Raw genomic sequence first — 17,552 nt, 5'->3', positions numbered from 1 at the left:
TGGATAGGTGGATGGATAGATAGAGAAATGGTTGGGTGGTTTGATTGGTTCTACATACAATACTAAGTTCCAGAGATATGAAGTCAATAAGATGTGCCCCTTGTTTCAAGGAGTGTACAGGCTGGCATCTAGTGGATGAGAGAAATAAATGAACAACTACCTACAGAGTAGAGGAATCTGTGGGACAATTATGTGGCCCAATTCAGCCAGGGAGTTCAGGTCTTCTTCTTGAAACAGTGATGCTAAAAGTAAGATTTTCAAGAAAGGGAGATTGTACCTCTCCCTAGATGGGAAAATGGAACAGCTAAGGGAACATCTTGTGTAAGTGTGGAGACATAAGACAATGGGAAGAATTTGGGGACTTCAGATGGTTTGATGAGCATGACCATAGAGTGATTGATGACTGCAGAGGCATGCAATACCCACATTTTGAGGGATTTTACATATCAATAAAGACCTTCAATTTTATTTTGAAATCTACTCAGAATTCAGAATTTCAGACAAAGCGATAGCATCGTCAGCCTGACATTTTAAATCAAAAGAGAAAAAGAAAGGAGAATGGATTAGAATGAGGCCAGGCTACATTCAGGGAAGCCTGGAATTTAGGCAAGAATGCAAGAAGGGCCTGAACGTAGGTGATGGCCATGGGAATGGAAGAGAGATGGATACAGAAAGGGGATAGAACCTGTAGGACTTGTAGCTGATTGATTTTGAGAGATGAACTAGAGGGAGGGGTCTAGGATGATTCTTAGGTTTCTGGATTGGGTTTCAAGAGAAGTAAAGTGTGGCACCATTCCTTATGAAAAGAATAGGACTGAGTGTGACTGGTGGCAAATATGATTTTCTTTGGTAACCAGTTCCTATGAAATACCCAATAGGCATTTTAATAGATGATTCTGCTGTTCAGTTGAGTGGTTTGGACCAGAGTCATATACTTAGGAATCATTTTGTGGAAGTGGTATGTGAAAATATATGCGGTGTGACTCAGGAAGAGGGGATGAAGTGAGAAAATAAGGTTAGAGGAGCCCTGGGGTACATGGAGATTTAAGAGACAAATAGAAGACAGAGAATCTTCAAAGTTTACTGAGAAGAGACCAGAAAGGGGCCAGGAAGACCATGGTAACTTGGTGTTACAGAAGTTAATGGAAAAGTTTCAAAGAACACATGATCAAATTCAAGTAAGGTAAGAGCAGAAAAAAGTCAACTGGATTGAACATGCAGGTCATGGGAGCTCCATGCAGTGATGGAAGTAAAAGAAGGGAAAGGGTTAAGAGCTTTGGAGGATGAAGAAATTGAGACTTCTTTTTTAAGATGAAGAAGAGGGGAAAATGGAAGATTGTGGGAAGATCATTATTATCTTTCCTAGTAGCTAACTCATTGTTCAGCAATCTTTCCTATTAGGAAATTTTTTATGTTCAACTTATTACATCTTTAATTCTTTAAAAGATGAAAAGGTTAATGTTAATTTTTTTCTCATAAAATTAATTTACTAAGTATCATGCTTATTATACAGATTTGGTTTATTTATTTTTAAATTATAGTAACCATGGCAAAAAGAAATGTGAAAATGATTTCAGTTCACTGGTGTTTGGACTATTTACAAGTACCCGTAAACAGTTTAACCAAAAGAGATATCTGTTGCCATATGTTTGGATATCCCAAAGAAAAAATCCGATCCCAAGTGTCAATAGCATAGGAAGGCAGTTGGGCTGCCTCTGAATTGGAATTTTTTAATGTTCAACTCTAAAGCTGTTCCAAGAAAGTATGCTTTCTAGAATATTAGAGACTTCTATTATATCAAATAGACTTTCTATATTGATGCATGGTATATTTATCCATTTGTTTGAATTTTGTTATTATGTTTTTCAGTAAAATCTTAAAACTTTCTTTATGTAGGTCTTTTATCTTTCTTGTTAAATTTATTCTGAGTATTTTACAGTTTTCTTCTCATATTGATAAATGGAAATTTATTTACATTTACTTTTCTAACTTTTCTAGGAAAGAGAAAATGATGTCAGAATATTTATCTTGTACCACCCGAACATATCTTATGAGTGCTAATTATTTTTAGTAAAGTTTCTTGAGTTTTCTATTGTATTAATCATATTATTTTCAAATAAAGATAAGCTGACCTTAACAACAACATGCTTTTTCAAAACGAGGAAACAGGAATAATACAGTCCAAGGCAAACGTCATCTGAAATGCCTTCTTCAAATTTTAGACATTTTAGCAACATCTGTTATAACAGCAAAACAGTGAGAAACTACAATCTCTTTCGAAGAGAAGACTCACAGGGAAATACAATCATTTAGGCAACATCTGGCCTGAATTACTTTATTAATTTTCTTTTATTTACTAGTCTTCATTTGACAGCTGTGATACTTTTTTCCAAAGCCATAAGTCTTTTCCCATCTGTGGTTTATTTTCCTCTTAGAAGAGACACAGAATGTTTCAAGGAAAGCTGCTTTATGTTCAGCTATATTTGCACCCCTTGTTTTGTTCCAGGGGCTTCCAGGACCAGCAGGAGAGGCAGGGAGTCAAGGCCGTGTGGGAAGCCAAGGAAATAAAGTAAGTCACATTCCTTTATACACATCAAAGCTGAGGTTTTCTCCTCAAGGGAAGTGTGTCTGGTTATATTAGCCAGAGCCCTTTCAACACAAAAGAGAACATATCTCATTGCTCCTATACCCTGGCTTGGTTCTTAGAGAGCCAGCAGCATTTAAGGACGTGGCTGTGGACCCAGATGAGAATCCAGCTCAGCATCATCTCACAAGGGACTACACCCAATCTCAGCTGAGGATCTCAGGGAAGGGGGACTGTTCTAGGGTAGGCCTTCCTTTCTTTCCCCCACCTTCCACCCTTCCTTCTCTTCATTTATTCTTCCTTTATTTCTTTCCTCCATTAATACAAACTCTCGCTGAATACCTTTAAAGACCAAGACACTACACTGCCATTCAGCTGGGCTAAAGTCAGTTCCAGGGGAGCAGAGATCTTTGTCTGTTTTGCTCACTGATGTATCCCTAGAGCTTTGAACAGTACCTGGCATGTCATAAGTGCTTAGAAAATATTTGTTTCATGAAAGAATTTCTGGGTTGTGTAATGATAAATATGACATAGAATCAACCCCACAGAATTGAAAATATTTTCAAGACAAGAATCTATGACATAAAACACTAGTCAGGGATAGTGGACTGAAACAGAGGTTTAAGCATAGTGTTAATAGAAGTATTTCTGGGCTGGGAAAAGAGGCATCATGAGGATGCAGATTTTGAGTAGACTTTGGAAGGTAAGAAGTATTTGGCAAGCAGAGGGGGCATGAAGAATTTAAGTTGAAGAAATAATGTGAAGGAAAACACAGGATTGGAAAAAAAACCCATGAGCCGGTATTTGGGGGATGAAAAATGATCCTGTTTGGGGGACCATAAAGAACAAGAAAGTCTGTGGTGACTGACTTGACTAGGTAGCCAGCACAGTGTTATTTACAATTTGTGATTGGCGTGTACAAGCACAGCCAGACTTTGGAAGGTCTTAAATAGGCAACTCAATGTGGGAATATTTTGAAGGATGAGAGATTAGAAGCTAGGAGGCAGGTTGGTGTCCTCTCACAGTCTCCAAGACAAGCAGTGATTGGATGACTTAACAGGGTGAGGACAGGAGGGACCCATGATGACTCTGTAGGGCTCTCCCAAGAGGGAACTGAGGCAGAGAGAAGAGGGCTGGATGACTCTGGGCTTCCAGCATGAGCAGGAACCCCATCACAGAAGTGGGAAAGTCAGAGTGAGGAATAAGAGTGAGGAAAAATGCTTTGTTTGGGGAATAGAGGAGAGGGTCTAGGACTGGTTGGAGATGGAGGTTTCAGAATCATTTGGAGTTTAAAAGGACTCTTGGTGATGACCATTTGTAAGAAGGGTAAGTGGAGGATGGGAAAGAAGCAGAAAAGTACACTGGATGCTGAGAAGGAGAGTCCTAGAAAGGGAGGTCAGGAGTCTCAGCTGGCATCGAGCAGGTAAGAAAGAGAGGACTGGAGAAGCCACCACATCTGACGGCTAAATGAGCCAAAGAATAGATTCCAAAATGTAGCAATTGACTGGCTGCAGAGGACTGAACAATGTGTTCACGAGGAGGAAATGGATGCTGGGCAGTAAACTACTCTTTGGAGAAACTAGGCTTTGGGGGTGAGATGGGACATTAACTGCTAGTACTGGCAAGGTCTAGAACAGATTGGAGCAGGCTATTTATTTGTTTTCAATGATAGAAGAGGCTGTAGTTTACTTTTATAAACAGAGAAAAGAAAAACAGAGAGAAAGGAGGAAGTTGAAGATGTGAGAAAGTGTAGATAATTAATGGAGAAATTTCTTGAGGGCATAAGAAGAGGGGCGAGCATTGGAATGGAGAACTGCTAAGAAGGGCGGACATGATGGAGCCAGCAGTCGAGTGTTACAAAGACAGCTGACTGCAGGATGAAATGCGATCCATGGATGACAAGGATAATCAGCTCGAAAAGGAAGGGATTACTAGAGCATGTGGTGTAGAAATAATGGTCTGGAAAGGAAAGTTTGGAAGAGATACATTGCTGCCTTCTTGCCCTGGAGAGGGCTCGAGGGGAAGTGGTGTCACTGGTAAGAACACAGTTTATCTTACAGTGAGGATGTGTGTGTGCAGACATCATGGGTGTATAGTGAAGGTTTGCATGTGAAATGAAGGCACTCCATAGGGTGTGTTGGAAGGGACCAAGACAGGGATGGAGGGACCCTAGAGGGGGATGTAGCTGAGCATGTAGAAAGAAGTGTGGAAGGAGATAGACAGGAGCAGGGTAGTTGTGCCAAAGAATATCATTATTAATAAGAGGGACTTTTGAATGGGACAGGCAAGAATTTGGGGGGTAAGTGCCCTCAAAGCAAACCCAAACCCTTTGGGCAGCCCCAAAGTGGACCAAGTCTTCTAGACTCATAATTAACTGAGATGAGTCCCAGACACTTACTCCTGCCTTACTCCATTAAGCTCAAGTTTCCAGGGAGGCAAGCAACCCAGCAATTAATACTGAGCTCAACATCTGGCTGTAACCAATAATAAAGTGGTTGACCCTGGACAAGCCTCATGGCTTCCCTTGTCTTCCTGCCTTAAAACAGATGTTCTCAAATTTCAGTGTGTGTAAGAATCCACGGAGAAGCTTATTTATAAAGGCATATCCTTGGGCTCCACCACCAGAGACTGATACTGATGGGGTCCTGGAATTTCCTTTTTCCCGTGGACCCCAGGTAATTTGGAGGCAGGTGGCCCCCAGAGCACACTGTGGGGGACACCGCCCTGAAAGAAAGGCTTCAGGGCAGGTGATCTTCTGCCTCTCTTCCATGGAACCTTATCTCTTCCCACCGCCCTCCCCCCGGGGTCAGTCAGTGCTGGTGGACATTTGTTCATTTGGACTCCTCACATGTACTGTGTTGTCATTCTGTCCTTAACAATGAGTAAACCACTCCCACTCCTTCAGCATGGGCTGGGCTTCTTCCAACACTCTTTCTCCCAGAGAGAGCTTTGTGGAAAGGGCAGGGGGAATAACTAGACAGTGGAGAAACTTAGCCAAGCCTCCCTCAGTCAGATGGTCAAGGTTACCATCAATAGTGCCAGCCATGTTGATAGGATATAATCTTGATACAATGTGATAAAAAGGGCAATTCACCTCTGTGGTCTTTTCTCCCCAAACTCATAAAACACAGCATAATCATGAGCACAACATCAATCAAACTCCAACTGAGGGACATTCTACAAAATATCTGATCAATGCTTCTCAAAACTGTCAAGGTCATCAGAAACCAGAAAACCAGATAAACTGTCCCCATCTAGAGGCCTACAGAGACATGGGGTCCTGGAACAGGAAAAGGAGATTAAGTGGTAAAAGCTAAGGAAATCTGAATAAAGTATGGGGTTTAGTTAATGAGTTCATATCCATGTATTTGCTGTGACAAATGTTCCTACTAATATAACTAATGTGATATTAACAATACAGGCGGCTAAATGTGGAATGTATAGGAACTCTCTGTACTGTCTTCACAACATCTTGTACATTTAAAATCTAAACTTTAAAAGCTTTTTTTTTTAAGAAGAGGAATTAACCTTCTTCTGTAAACCTATGTTAACTTTCCCATGTAGCTGGATTTCCTCACCGTAATACTGAGATTGATTTATAATCTACAGTAGGTGTTCTGTTAGTCAGAAGTCAGAAACTATTGCCAGGGATGTCGTGCTACCTTGGCTATCTTGATTAAAAGTAGATTAATAGGCCTCTTGTTTCTGCAGCAGCCAGAAGATTTGCATGGGTCATCATGGAAAACTGTTTTGTTAATTTTTTAAGACAGTACAGAGCCTCCTCTTTGACTCATGGTAAGACATTTCCAAGGGTGCGGCTCATAGCACTGAGCTGCTAAGATGGCAACTTGCGCTAAACAATACATCAGACTTGCTGGGGCTTCATTTATCAATGGAGGAGACTTCACTCACCAACAACAGCAGTTCCTCTTGTATTGCTTACAGACACAGTCCTGGCCACAAACTCATTGTCACTGTGATACACATGGATGCAGTTGAAAATTCTTGTCTTAGTACCATCATTTCTAATTTCCTTTACAAAAACAACCTAATAAGGACACATTTCATTGTTCTGTTTGACAGGGAGAACCTGGCGATGTGGGAGAAAAGGGAGCCGTTGGCCTTTGGGGTCCTCGAGGCTTGCCGGTTTGCATTTTATTCCTACTTTTGATCTGGCTCTTGGGATCCTTTTAGTTCAATAGATATCAGGTGTGGCTCTCTGAAGAGCATGTTGAAGATAACATCCTAATCTAGCTGTAGAGCTTTCTAGTGATTGAGATTTCATCCTCATCTTGACCAGCTTTTCCAAGGTAGCAACTTCCCAGGTACCAAGCATCCTGGCTGGATGCTCTTGAAGCCAAATGATAAAATGGACAAAACTTGTGTTTAACAACCCCATAACCTTTCTTGCATTCTTTCCTCTCATCCAAACCCGTTCATGGGAAACTAAGCCCACATTTCCCCCAGTGCTCAGGGCTTCTCACTAAAACCTCTACAAGGATCCAACAGTAGCCAGTGCCCAGACATTTAGGAGATCTTACTTTTATCCAGAAAACTGAAAATGGTTTAGAGCTAAGGTATTAAAATACAAATGTTATCCAGGAGAGATAACACTTCTACCTTCTTTTATTAAGATTATTATACACCTGAAATTTTCTCATTTAATCCTCATAACATGATGAACAGGTACAATTATTATTCGTCTTTACAGATGAGACAAGTGAGATTAAGTGACAGTGCCTTGTCTGTGCCTGTTATTGAGAGTTTCCTTTAGTGCCACTATGTCAGTGGCCTGCCCCAGAGGGAGAATCCTGCTGCCTAATTTTTTCTAATCAAACCAAAAAACTGGCTGTCTAGTTCTCTTGTGAATAAGCCTGCCTCTGTCTGCAGTAGGGGATGTTTGTAAATAATTGCTTTGTTTACAGGGTGATGATGGTAACCCAGGTTATGGTAGTGTTGGAAGTAAAGGAGCAAAGGTAAGACACATCGACTGAAAGCTGGTCATTTTCCATTTATTTTTTGTTGCTCTTTATGGCCACATTTAAGAGAAAAAAGAAAGTAGTGAATAAGGTAGACTTGGACCTTCATAGATAGATTTTGATCATTTATTTGCTGATATCTTGTGGGGAATATGGTAGAAAAAAAGAAAACAACTTAAACCTAAGGGCCAGGCAACAAGTGAAACCTGAAATTAATTTTCTGTTCTTTGCAGAGATGCGCAGCCAGGGCCTGACTGGTTCCAGCCTGAACATTACATCTAATCTAAAGAATTAGGGAGGCATTCCAAAATTTGTCCTCTGACTATGTTTACTCTAATCATTAGTGAGAAGTTTTACAGGGCCTTTCCAAATGCATTGGGCCAAGCAGTAACTTCAAAATTAAACCTTGTAACTTAATATCAGAATTATAACTTTATATTGTCACTGAATATTTAAGTGTCTGGAAGTAAGATAAATTTATCAAAAGCAGTGATTGCTATATACCAACAATAACCACTTAGAAATCATAATAACATCCACAAAAACATAATATAGTTAAGAACATCCTTTCTACAAAAATGTTCAAGACCTATGACCAAAATTACTGAGATATAAAATTTCAATAAATGGAGACATACCAAGTTCTGTTGGAAAGTCTAAAACATTATAAAGGATCAATGTAATTCTAAATGAAATCCCAATGGGAATGATGCAAGAGGCTGTCTGGAAGAATAAACAAACCCCAAACAGCTAAAATTTCTTTAAAAAAAAACCTAATGAATGAAGGATTTCCAGTGAAATTTTCATTAGAATAGAGAATAATTGAAAACAACCTTAATATTTGTTAAAAATGGAACTATTAAGTAGCTTATAACATTGAAATATTAGCCACTCTTTAAAATGAATGTAAATGTTTATACATAATTGTATAGAACTTCTGTGACAATGTCAAGTAAAAATCAGAATGTAATAAGAAAAAACATTTGTCCCAGTTGTGCTAAAATGCATTTTAGAAATGCATTTAGAAAGATTAAAGAAAATATGACAAAATATTTATAGTAACTGTTCTGGGAAGTGAGATTTGGGTGATTTTTCTTCTTTCTATCCTTTTATATTTTAAATATATTTGAGGAGATCTTACTTTTAATGATCAGAAAATAAACTTTATCTTAAATAAAATATGTTTTTCATCAAATGAGGATTATCATACCTCTTCAACTATAGTCTGTGGCCAAAGAAGGTAAACAGAGGACCAGAAAACCAATGATCAAATTTAGACGGCAGGCTTCCCCAATTTCTTCCCCAAAATTGAAATCCATTTAAGAAGACTGTTTCAGAAACACTTGGCCAGATGGCCAGCTATCCTGTCGAATGTCTACATTTGAAGGAGAGCTGATGTGTAATTCCTCAGATGTGTGCATTTACCCATTTGTCTTAGGTTGTCATGATATTTTGGTGAGACCAGTAAATAGTTTAATTTAGAAATTGGAGTTAGTTTCTCAAATCGTGCCATACAGTTTCATTTTCAATTGTTCTGGCCCTTCCTTGGTTCAGAGGCACTTAAACTAAATAAGGCGGCAGGCAAAATTAAAGTCAATATAAGCCTACCCTGGTGATATGTGCATATATTAATTTTCTCCACTGTCGATTATAGGGGCAAGAAGGATTCCCTGGAGAAATTGGACCTAAGGTACCGTGTACTTCATACTAACTAGGGATCAATCAGAGATACTCCTGGGCTTATGAAATATATTATAGGATAATAGAAGGATAGTTAATTATAAATGAATAAAAAGAAAACTTTATGGGGAAAGGGGAGAAGGAGGAAGCAGACTTTTAAAAATAATATTTCATTTCTAGTTTTTAATTCATAAGTAAAGGAAGAAATCATCCTTATTTTTCTCCTCACGTGTACTCCTTCCCCTCTACGATATGTATTTTCCTCTTTGCTCAAAGGGAAGTAAAATGTAAGGAAAACCAAAATTACCTGATCTCACCTGCCTCAATTCTCCCAACGTGTTTATAAGGCACCTTCAGATAATAAGTTAGCGATGCTGTCCTCTACCTTAAGGCTTTCACTTCTGCTGGAAAGATTCTGAGCTCAGTAAATGCTAGGTCCTGTGATTGGATCAGGGGACAAAATGAAAAGCACAGTTCATATCTCCGTTCTGGCTGGAGAGACAGAGGAATAAAATAGTGAGGCTCCAGTGTACTGTGTTGAGAATTTAAAAATGAGGGGTTATTGGGGGGAAGACACTTCAAAGAAGACTATTAAAAATAAAAATATATGTGAAAAATGTCTTCACGTTGGAATCAGTATAAAAATACAATGAGATATATCCCTTTGATTTTACTAACCATTTTATTTTATTTCTCTGAACTTATTTAGGGTGAGGTTGGGGACCCTGGTGGTCCAGGAGAAACTGGACCCAAGGGCACTAGAGGCAAGATGGTAAGTTTCTCAGGCTGCAAAGCCTTACAACCTCAGCTACTTTGGGAAGTCCTTTTTTGTTTATTTATTTATTTATTTTATTATTTTTGGCTGCGTTGGGTCTTCATTGCTGTGCACGGGCTTTCTCTAGTTGCGGTGAGCAGGGGTTACTCTTCGTTGCAGTGCTCAGGCTTCTCATTGTGGTGGCTTCTCTTGTTGCAGAGCACGGGCTCTAGGCATGCAGGCTTCAGTAGATGTGGCATGTGGGCTCAGTAGTTGTGGCACACGGGCTCTAGAGCGCAGGCTCAGTAGTTTTAGCGCATGGACTTAGCTGCTCCGTGGCATGTGGGATCTTCCCGGACCAGGGCTTGAACCCGTGTGCCCTGCATTGGCAGGCAGACTCTTAACCACTGCGCCACCAGGGAAGTCCTTTTTCATGCTTTTACAGTCATTTGAGTTGTCATTTGGTCCCAAAGACTTGTAAAACGTGTGGTTTTTGTTAAGGCAAACTTGGGGAAGGGAAATGATATTTTACTCATCCTTCATTGCCAGCAATAAGGCTCGTAGTGACCAAGTTCACCTGATCTGGTTGACAAGGTACCATTCTTAACACTGGAAATAAGTTGTGTGTTGTTTCTTAAGGAATCCTTGTGGTCAAAACTGTTTTTGCACCACAAAATATGGCCAGTTTAATCCCATCCCCCCCGCAGATCTCGTGTAATATAATGCCCACTGGCATCTTGTCTCCCCTGTTAAGGTCTCGTTAAACTACTTTAATGAGGTGGTCCTCTCCCAATTTAGCTCAAGAAAGTATCTCTTGAGCTCTAGGAGAAAGTTTCCATTTATTATGTAAAATAATACACTGTAATGAATGCGTCCTTTTTATTCCCTGGAGGACCTAGACATTGCCTAATGCTTTGGACCACTCAGAATAAACACCCATCTCCGGCACCCTCAGAAGCATCAGCATCCCGAGGTTACCTTGGGTTCTCGTGTGCTAAGAATGGATTTTGCCTTTGCTGACTCTTTATATATCATAAGCTGCAAAACTGAGATGGTGGCTTTATAAAAAACAAAATCTTATGACAATTATCTCCTGAGACCATCTTTATCTCTTTTCTTCAGAACAGCACTGATCAGGTAAACTGATCTTGATACCATGTCAATTGCTGGACAAGAAAAACACAAAGTCTGATAAAACTATTATTTGAGGTGGTTTTTCAGTTTTGTCACCATAGTTAGTTTTACTCTGATCTGTTTTTTTCCTGGAAAGTATAACAAAAACTTTATGTGAAGAGACTATTTATGTGGGTTTTAGGGGTACAAAATAAAGAAACTTCTTTCCCTCCATCCTGCTTTTCCCAAGAGGACTGTTTCCTGGATATAATTCTTTTCTTCATACATGTTTTTGGATAACTATCCTTTAACATTTTTGTTCTCAAAAAAAAGAAGAAGACCGATAAAAGAAAGATAATTTGAAAAGACTTTCAAATTAATCCAGATCTCTGGATCTTTTCCCTCTACTTGTTAATGAGGTAGTTTACCCTTGAACATTGGAGGCATGCAAACATGGTCAGCAGCTTCTTGGGTTCCCTTGCTGCCCAATGGCACGTTAATCATTTTTAAAAAGCAATAAACTAATGGGGAATAAATATATCATCTTTTCCTCTTGGCCTTTGGTTACTTGAATTTTTTTCCCACATTGGACAATTCATCACTGTTTTTTTTTTAATATAAATTTACTTTTTATTTTTATTTATTTTTGGCTGCATTGGGTCTTTGTTGCTGCGTGCGGGCTTTCTCTAGTTGCAGCGAGTGGGAGCTACTCTTCATTGCGGTGTGCATGCTTCTCATTGCAGTGGCTTCTCTTGTTGCAGGGCACGGTCTCTAGGAATGCAGGCTCAGTAGTTTTGGCTCGTGGGCTCTAGAGCGCAGGCTCAGTAGTTGTGGCACACAGGCTCAGTAGTTGTGGCTCGCGAGCTCTAGAGTGCAGGCTCAGTAGTTGTGGCACACAGGCTTAGTTGCTCCACAGCATGTGGGATCATCCTGGACCAGGGCTTGAACCCGTGTCCCCTGCATTGGCAGGTGGATTCTTAACCACTACGCCACCAGGGAAGCCCTTCATCACTGTTTCTTAACTTGCTTATTTCACCTGCCATGCTGCTTTCTCTACATCTCTGTATTTTTGAATTTGAAGTTTAGACACTGAAAACTTCCAGGTTTTCTCTTTGAAAGATCAGCAGTTCCCACTGGAAGGTTTTAGTGATAAAGCTTTGAGTGTCTCTTTAGTTCTCTTGGAATGATTACATTCCTAGTTTCAGTTTTCTAAATCTTCACCTTTTTCCCCCAACTGAAGGATTTTTTAAAAATTTTGCCATGATTTTGAACCTATCTTATTTTGGGTATAGAGGTATGTTTGTATTTATTTATTCTTTTTATCAATTTGATACACATGCACATACTTCAAGGCAGGGTTCCTCAGCCACAGCACTGCTGAGATTTTGTGCTGGATAATTGCTGTGGGGCTGCTCCGTGCATTGCAGGATGTTTAGCAGCATCCCTGGCCTCTACCCACTAGAGTCAGCATCGTCCACATTTACCCCACCATTATGACAGCCATCAATGTCTCCAGACATTACCAGATGTCCCCACAGGAGTCAGCGTTGAGGGACACAAAATCCCCCCCCCCCACCCCAGTTAAGGACCACTGGTTTAGAGAGTCAACTAATTTCACAAGGTTTGTTAGGAAAACCTGGCAATCTCTCTGCCACTTGGCTCTGATTTCTCTGAACGTTGTCTTTTTGCTCTACTTTCTGGGAGATTTCTTTGACTTTATCTTACAATGCTTCTCTCATAGTTTAATTTTCAAGCACTCACTTTTTTTGCTTTTTTATACTATCCTGCTCTTGTTTTATGGTTGAAACATCTCATCTCCCTGAGGATATAAATTAGTATTTTTGGAGTCTTCTTTGCCCAACATAGTCTGTTCCCTGCAGTGTGTTTTTTTCTGTCCTGCTCTCTATTTCTCATGTTTCCAGGGAATGGGCTAACTCTCTGTATTGAAGAGTTGAGGACAAAAATTCTGATTGGAAACCCCGAGGAGATGGGTGGGGCTCGTCAACTACAAGTGTCACAGAGTGATCTGAGCTGTTACTTAGCAAACGTCTAACATCAGCATCTTTGGGTCTTTCTTCTCAAATCTAGTCAGATTCCCCTGAGAAGATTCTTTCAACCTCCTGCCTGAGGGTGAAGTTCTGGCTGCCAGCTTTCTGGGAACCCCAGCTTTCTAGGGGTCTCACATCTATTCCACACCTTCATTTGATCACCCTATTTTCTGGATGGTACCACTGGCCCTCAGCTCTGCCTGGGGTTTCCTAGTGCAGACACCTCGGTTTTACCTCTGTCACTGAGGAGGAAGAAGAGACATTCACCCAACGGTAGAGAATGGGGAGGAGGCTTGGGGATTCCTAAAATGATCTTCAACCAATCTGCCTTATTAAGCCTCTCTCCTTTACCTCCACTTCTGGAGGTACCTTCTGAGAGTGTGTTATAAAACACACAGATTCTTGGCTTTCCCTGCTGCTGGCCTAGGCTTCAGCTTTTTCAGCTCTAAGTCATTTAACACTGGTACTTCTGCTTTCCAGCCTCCGAAGTTTGATGGCTGTTGAGATTCTCCTTTCTCATTCTCCCCATGCTTGTCATATTTTTGCCTTTTAAAAAAATCTGCTTACTATTATTTTAGTAAGACACTGGAGGGAGCAAAAGTAAATGCCAATGTTCAATCTGCTTTTTTTTTTGCCCTGGAGGTTAATCTATATCTTCTAAATAAAATATGATCAGTAAGGTTGTTGTTTTGTTTTGTTTTTTTACTCAACCCAGCATGCTGTAAATATCATTGGAAGACCTAAAGGACATCAATAATTATTTTCTGTTCCATAGGCAATGCTTTTACAAGTTAAGTTGATTTTAGACAACTTTGTTTTTTATTCTTATAAAAAACATGACATTGTGAATGAGCAAAGGAATTTTTCCTAATTCTTAAACTAAATTCTAGCTTTCTTTATGATAAATTATACTGCTGAATGCACATGAATAAAGTAAATAGTCAACAAATGTTCTTTTTATTTACTGCTGTTATTCCCCATTTTACTACAAATATTTCCAGCCAACAACTAAATATTTTTTTGTTGTAGTTACTTCAAAGGTTTTTATACTTAAATTTTTATTTTTCTGGGGTTTTGTTCATGTGTTTGTTTCTCAGTTTAATCACCTACTAAATTTAGATAAGTTGAGATAAAAATTTATTTAGATAAAAATTTCTCCCTTGACCCAGCAATTCTAGTTCTAACAATGTTCCCTAAGGAAATAATCAGAATTGCACATATGACTTTATAGTGGCATGCTTATTACAACAACAGCAAACTTAAATACCAACCATAATGGACTGATTAAATAAATTATGGTATATCCATGTAATCGAATACTATGGCAGCCATGAAAGGTGATTTTTGTGAAAGAATATTTAGTAACATGAAAATGCCCCAAGGTATATATTTAGTTTAAAAGGCAACAGGAGAAAGTATAAAAATATATTAAAATATGTATAGATTAATAACAAAAGGATAAACAAATAAAAGACCAGAGGAAAAGACACCAAAATGTCAACAAGGATTATTTGGGGGAGAAGAGGTTGCTGAGGATTTTTTTCCTTCTGTGTGCCTTTTGGAAATCTCTCAATTTTCTAAAATGAAAGTGTATTGCTTTTGAAATGTAAAACACCCACACCCACAAACACACAAACATGTATGTATAATTCTAAAGTAAATAAATTCTGCTTTGAGGTGTCTGCTGGGCTTCCAGGAGAGCCGGGATCCCCTGGGGAGCTGGGACCTCCTGGACGCAAGGTAAATTGAAAACCCATAAATCACATCAGCTCCTTTTCCAAATAAAAAGTCGGTGCCTGAAGTCTTCATTATCCAAATGTGTGTGCTTTCAGTCTTTGCAGTTTGGCAATGATTTTCACTATTTTTCCACCTTTAATGTGCTCAGAGAGAGGAGGGAATAAAATGCCGATTAAATATCAGTTGCCATTTCTTGGGTGGTGGGGGGAATTGAAGGAGGAAATGAAAAGAGATTTCTCGTTTCATCTAGAATGAGATTTCTCAATGATCAGTGAATTTTATTTATCTGGCCAATCCTTGCCCTTTTCTCACAGTCAGTAAGTTATCAGTGAATGAAAGAAAGTGAGAGAAAATTAATAAATAAGTTACTAACGCTGCATTCACATGGAACTTATTTTCTTTGGGAGTTTGGGAGGGGCGCCATCGCATTTTTCCCTGTCTCTGTGTGAGAGCAGCCAGACTCTTCCTGTTCCAAAGATGAGACTGAACACATGAAATTCAAATCAATTCCACTTTGTTCTTTCTATCCCCAACCCAGAGATATACCTATTCATTTTGGGAAGACAATGGGGATTACCTTTCCAGAAGTTCAGTTTGAGTCTGGTCCTTTTGTCATCCAACCAGTGGCAGGAATAGATTTAGGTTCTGCTTAGCGGCTGCCCAGTGGCCAAGGCCAAGCATTGGGGAACTCTATACCTCTGCCTTAAGGAGGGGCAGGCACAGGGGATGGTTCAGGCTTATTTAGTTCTAGGCTGAGGACCTGCTCCAGAGTCTCCCTGCCAGTGTCTCATTGTCAGCTCCATCCTTAGCTTCTGGATATCATCCAGAGATGCAGCTAGAGGAAAGTGGCCATTGGACGCTCACTGCTTACAGTTTCTTCCCCTTAGAATGTTATTGTTAATTAGGTGATGAGTATCCTACATGAATTCTTTTCTCCCTTGAACTTAGAATAAAAACGTTAAGAAGTTATTTTTTTCTTAGAGTAATGTTGATGCACATTCTGGTTCCTGATGTGTGTGTCCAAAGCCCTGAAACCACACTCTTTTTGTTTCCCTAGGGTGTGAAAGGGGCCAAAGGATTGCCGTCCCTCTCCGTACGTACCTGCTAACTCCAAAGGAGCCTGAGCGCCCTGTGACATTTATTTCTCAACTCTAGGACCTGGAAGTCTGTTGGTTAATTCCTTCTGTTTTATTTTTGAGCAGACATGTGAGCTCATCCAGCATGTGCAGGACCACAGTCGTAAGTACCCCACTTAGAATGATCACCCAGGGTGTCAGCATTCATAGAGGAAAAGCAGCAAATTCTGCACGCAAAATTGAGACAATTTACCAGCCAATTTCTTAAAATTAGAGATGTCACTGTGTATATTTTGAGGCAGCATACACTGGTGACTATTGACTCCCTCTCTGGCGGCCAGCATGTCTATTGAAATGCTTCCAAGCACTAAGTCAGGCTATATCTGGTGCTTTTAACCAGGGGGAAATGGAGACACAAGGTCAGAACTCCCCTGATGGTGAAATCAATCAGTGGGGAGTCACATTAAACTTTTTAAAATGATTAACCCCTGACAAAACCTAAGTGTTGAATTCAGCTGGTGTAAAATAGCCAGCCATGCCAAGGGGGTGTCCTAGTGGGTGGGAGCCCTGACTTCTGTTTATCATTTGTTACTCCTTCCCTGAGAAGGTGTGCTTGACTACCTTGAGTTAGACTTATTTGCTTTTAAAATTACTCATTCTGCCTGTATTTTCTTTACTCTCAAAATTTTAAAAGCAAAAAGGCGTTTTGATTTAGCAAATGCTCTTTTGAATTTGCTTTGAGACCCTTATAGCAGCATCTTCTATCAAAATACGTGTTAGCAGCATCAAAAGAACGCCACGGACAAGATGAGGAGAGAGTCGGCTATTTAATGTTCACCTACAAATGCGTAACAACTTCCCAGATAAACACTAGGACTCAAAAGAATGTCACAGTTCCCTCCAGGCTTTTGGGAAATATCTCAATTTTCTAAAATGAAAGTGTATTTGAAGGGAGAAGATAGACAAATTAGAGCCCATTTCTGTAGAGAGCATCAGTCTCAAAGACACAGACTTTTCAAAGCTTTGAATGCAGTGCTGATCTTAACTCTGCCTTTTTGTAGCAGAACGGAGCCATCCGTATGTGGGAATCAAAATCTATGCATTGGGTCATGAAGACTGGTTGCTCTGGGGCTGGATTAGCAGAGTGGGCTTCTGACATGGGAGCCGTGTGAACTATGATGACTCAAGGATAAATCCAAGTATGATGAAACTTGATCTTTTAAAATTTGAGGTGTTCAATACAAAATCATAAATCCAAAAGTAAGTACAAAACTACTTCAAAAGTGTCCTTTAGGACAAGAAAGGAAATCACAACTACTGACTTCTATTATAAAATCACATGATCATGTGAACACGTGGCTAAGGCCCTTCTCAAGGCCTTGCAAGGGGCCCGTGGGTGAGAGGTCGAGAGCAGTGCTGTCCAGAACTCTCTGCAATGATGGAAGTATCCACTGCACTATTAAATATGTAGCCACTAACCACATGGGACTTTGAGCCTTGATAGATGGTTAGTGTAACTGAGAAGCTGAATTTATTTCCTTTTTTTTAATTTTTTTTTTTTTTTGGATGCATCGTGTCTTA

At 39.7% G+C, this 17,552-nt stretch overlaps 1 protein-coding gene across 1 annotated transcript in view; it reads left to right on the top strand.

The window, feature by feature from the left end:
• The window catches only part of LOC132425098 (collagen alpha-6(VI) chain), a 110,077-nt gene that overhangs the window by 59,733 nt on the left and 32,792 nt on the right, over positions 1–17,552 (top strand). The window contains exons 24-31 of the mRNA XM_060011479.1: positions 2,507–2,569; positions 6,668–6,730; positions 7,510–7,560; positions 9,218–9,253; positions 9,953–10,015; positions 14,836–14,898; positions 15,953–15,988; positions 16,098–16,134. Coding sequence (XP_059867462.1) covers positions 2,507–2,569; positions 6,668–6,730; positions 7,510–7,560; positions 9,218–9,253; positions 9,953–10,015; positions 14,836–14,898; positions 15,953–15,988; positions 16,098–16,134 — 412 coding nt within the window. The remainder of the gene's footprint in view (positions 1–2,506; positions 2,570–6,667; positions 6,731–7,509; positions 7,561–9,217; positions 9,254–9,952; positions 10,016–14,835; positions 14,899–15,952; positions 15,989–16,097; positions 16,135–17,552) is intronic.

This window comes from Delphinus delphis, chromosome 4 (genome assembly GCF_949987515.2).
Source record: "Delphinus delphis chromosome 4, mDelDel1.2, whole genome shotgun sequence".
In the NCBI taxonomy this organism is placed as follows: domain Eukaryota; kingdom Metazoa; phylum Chordata; class Mammalia; order Artiodactyla; family Delphinidae; genus Delphinus; species Delphinus delphis.
Note: the sequence above shows the minus strand (reverse complement) of the source record. Positions and strands in the feature narration are given on the sequence as shown.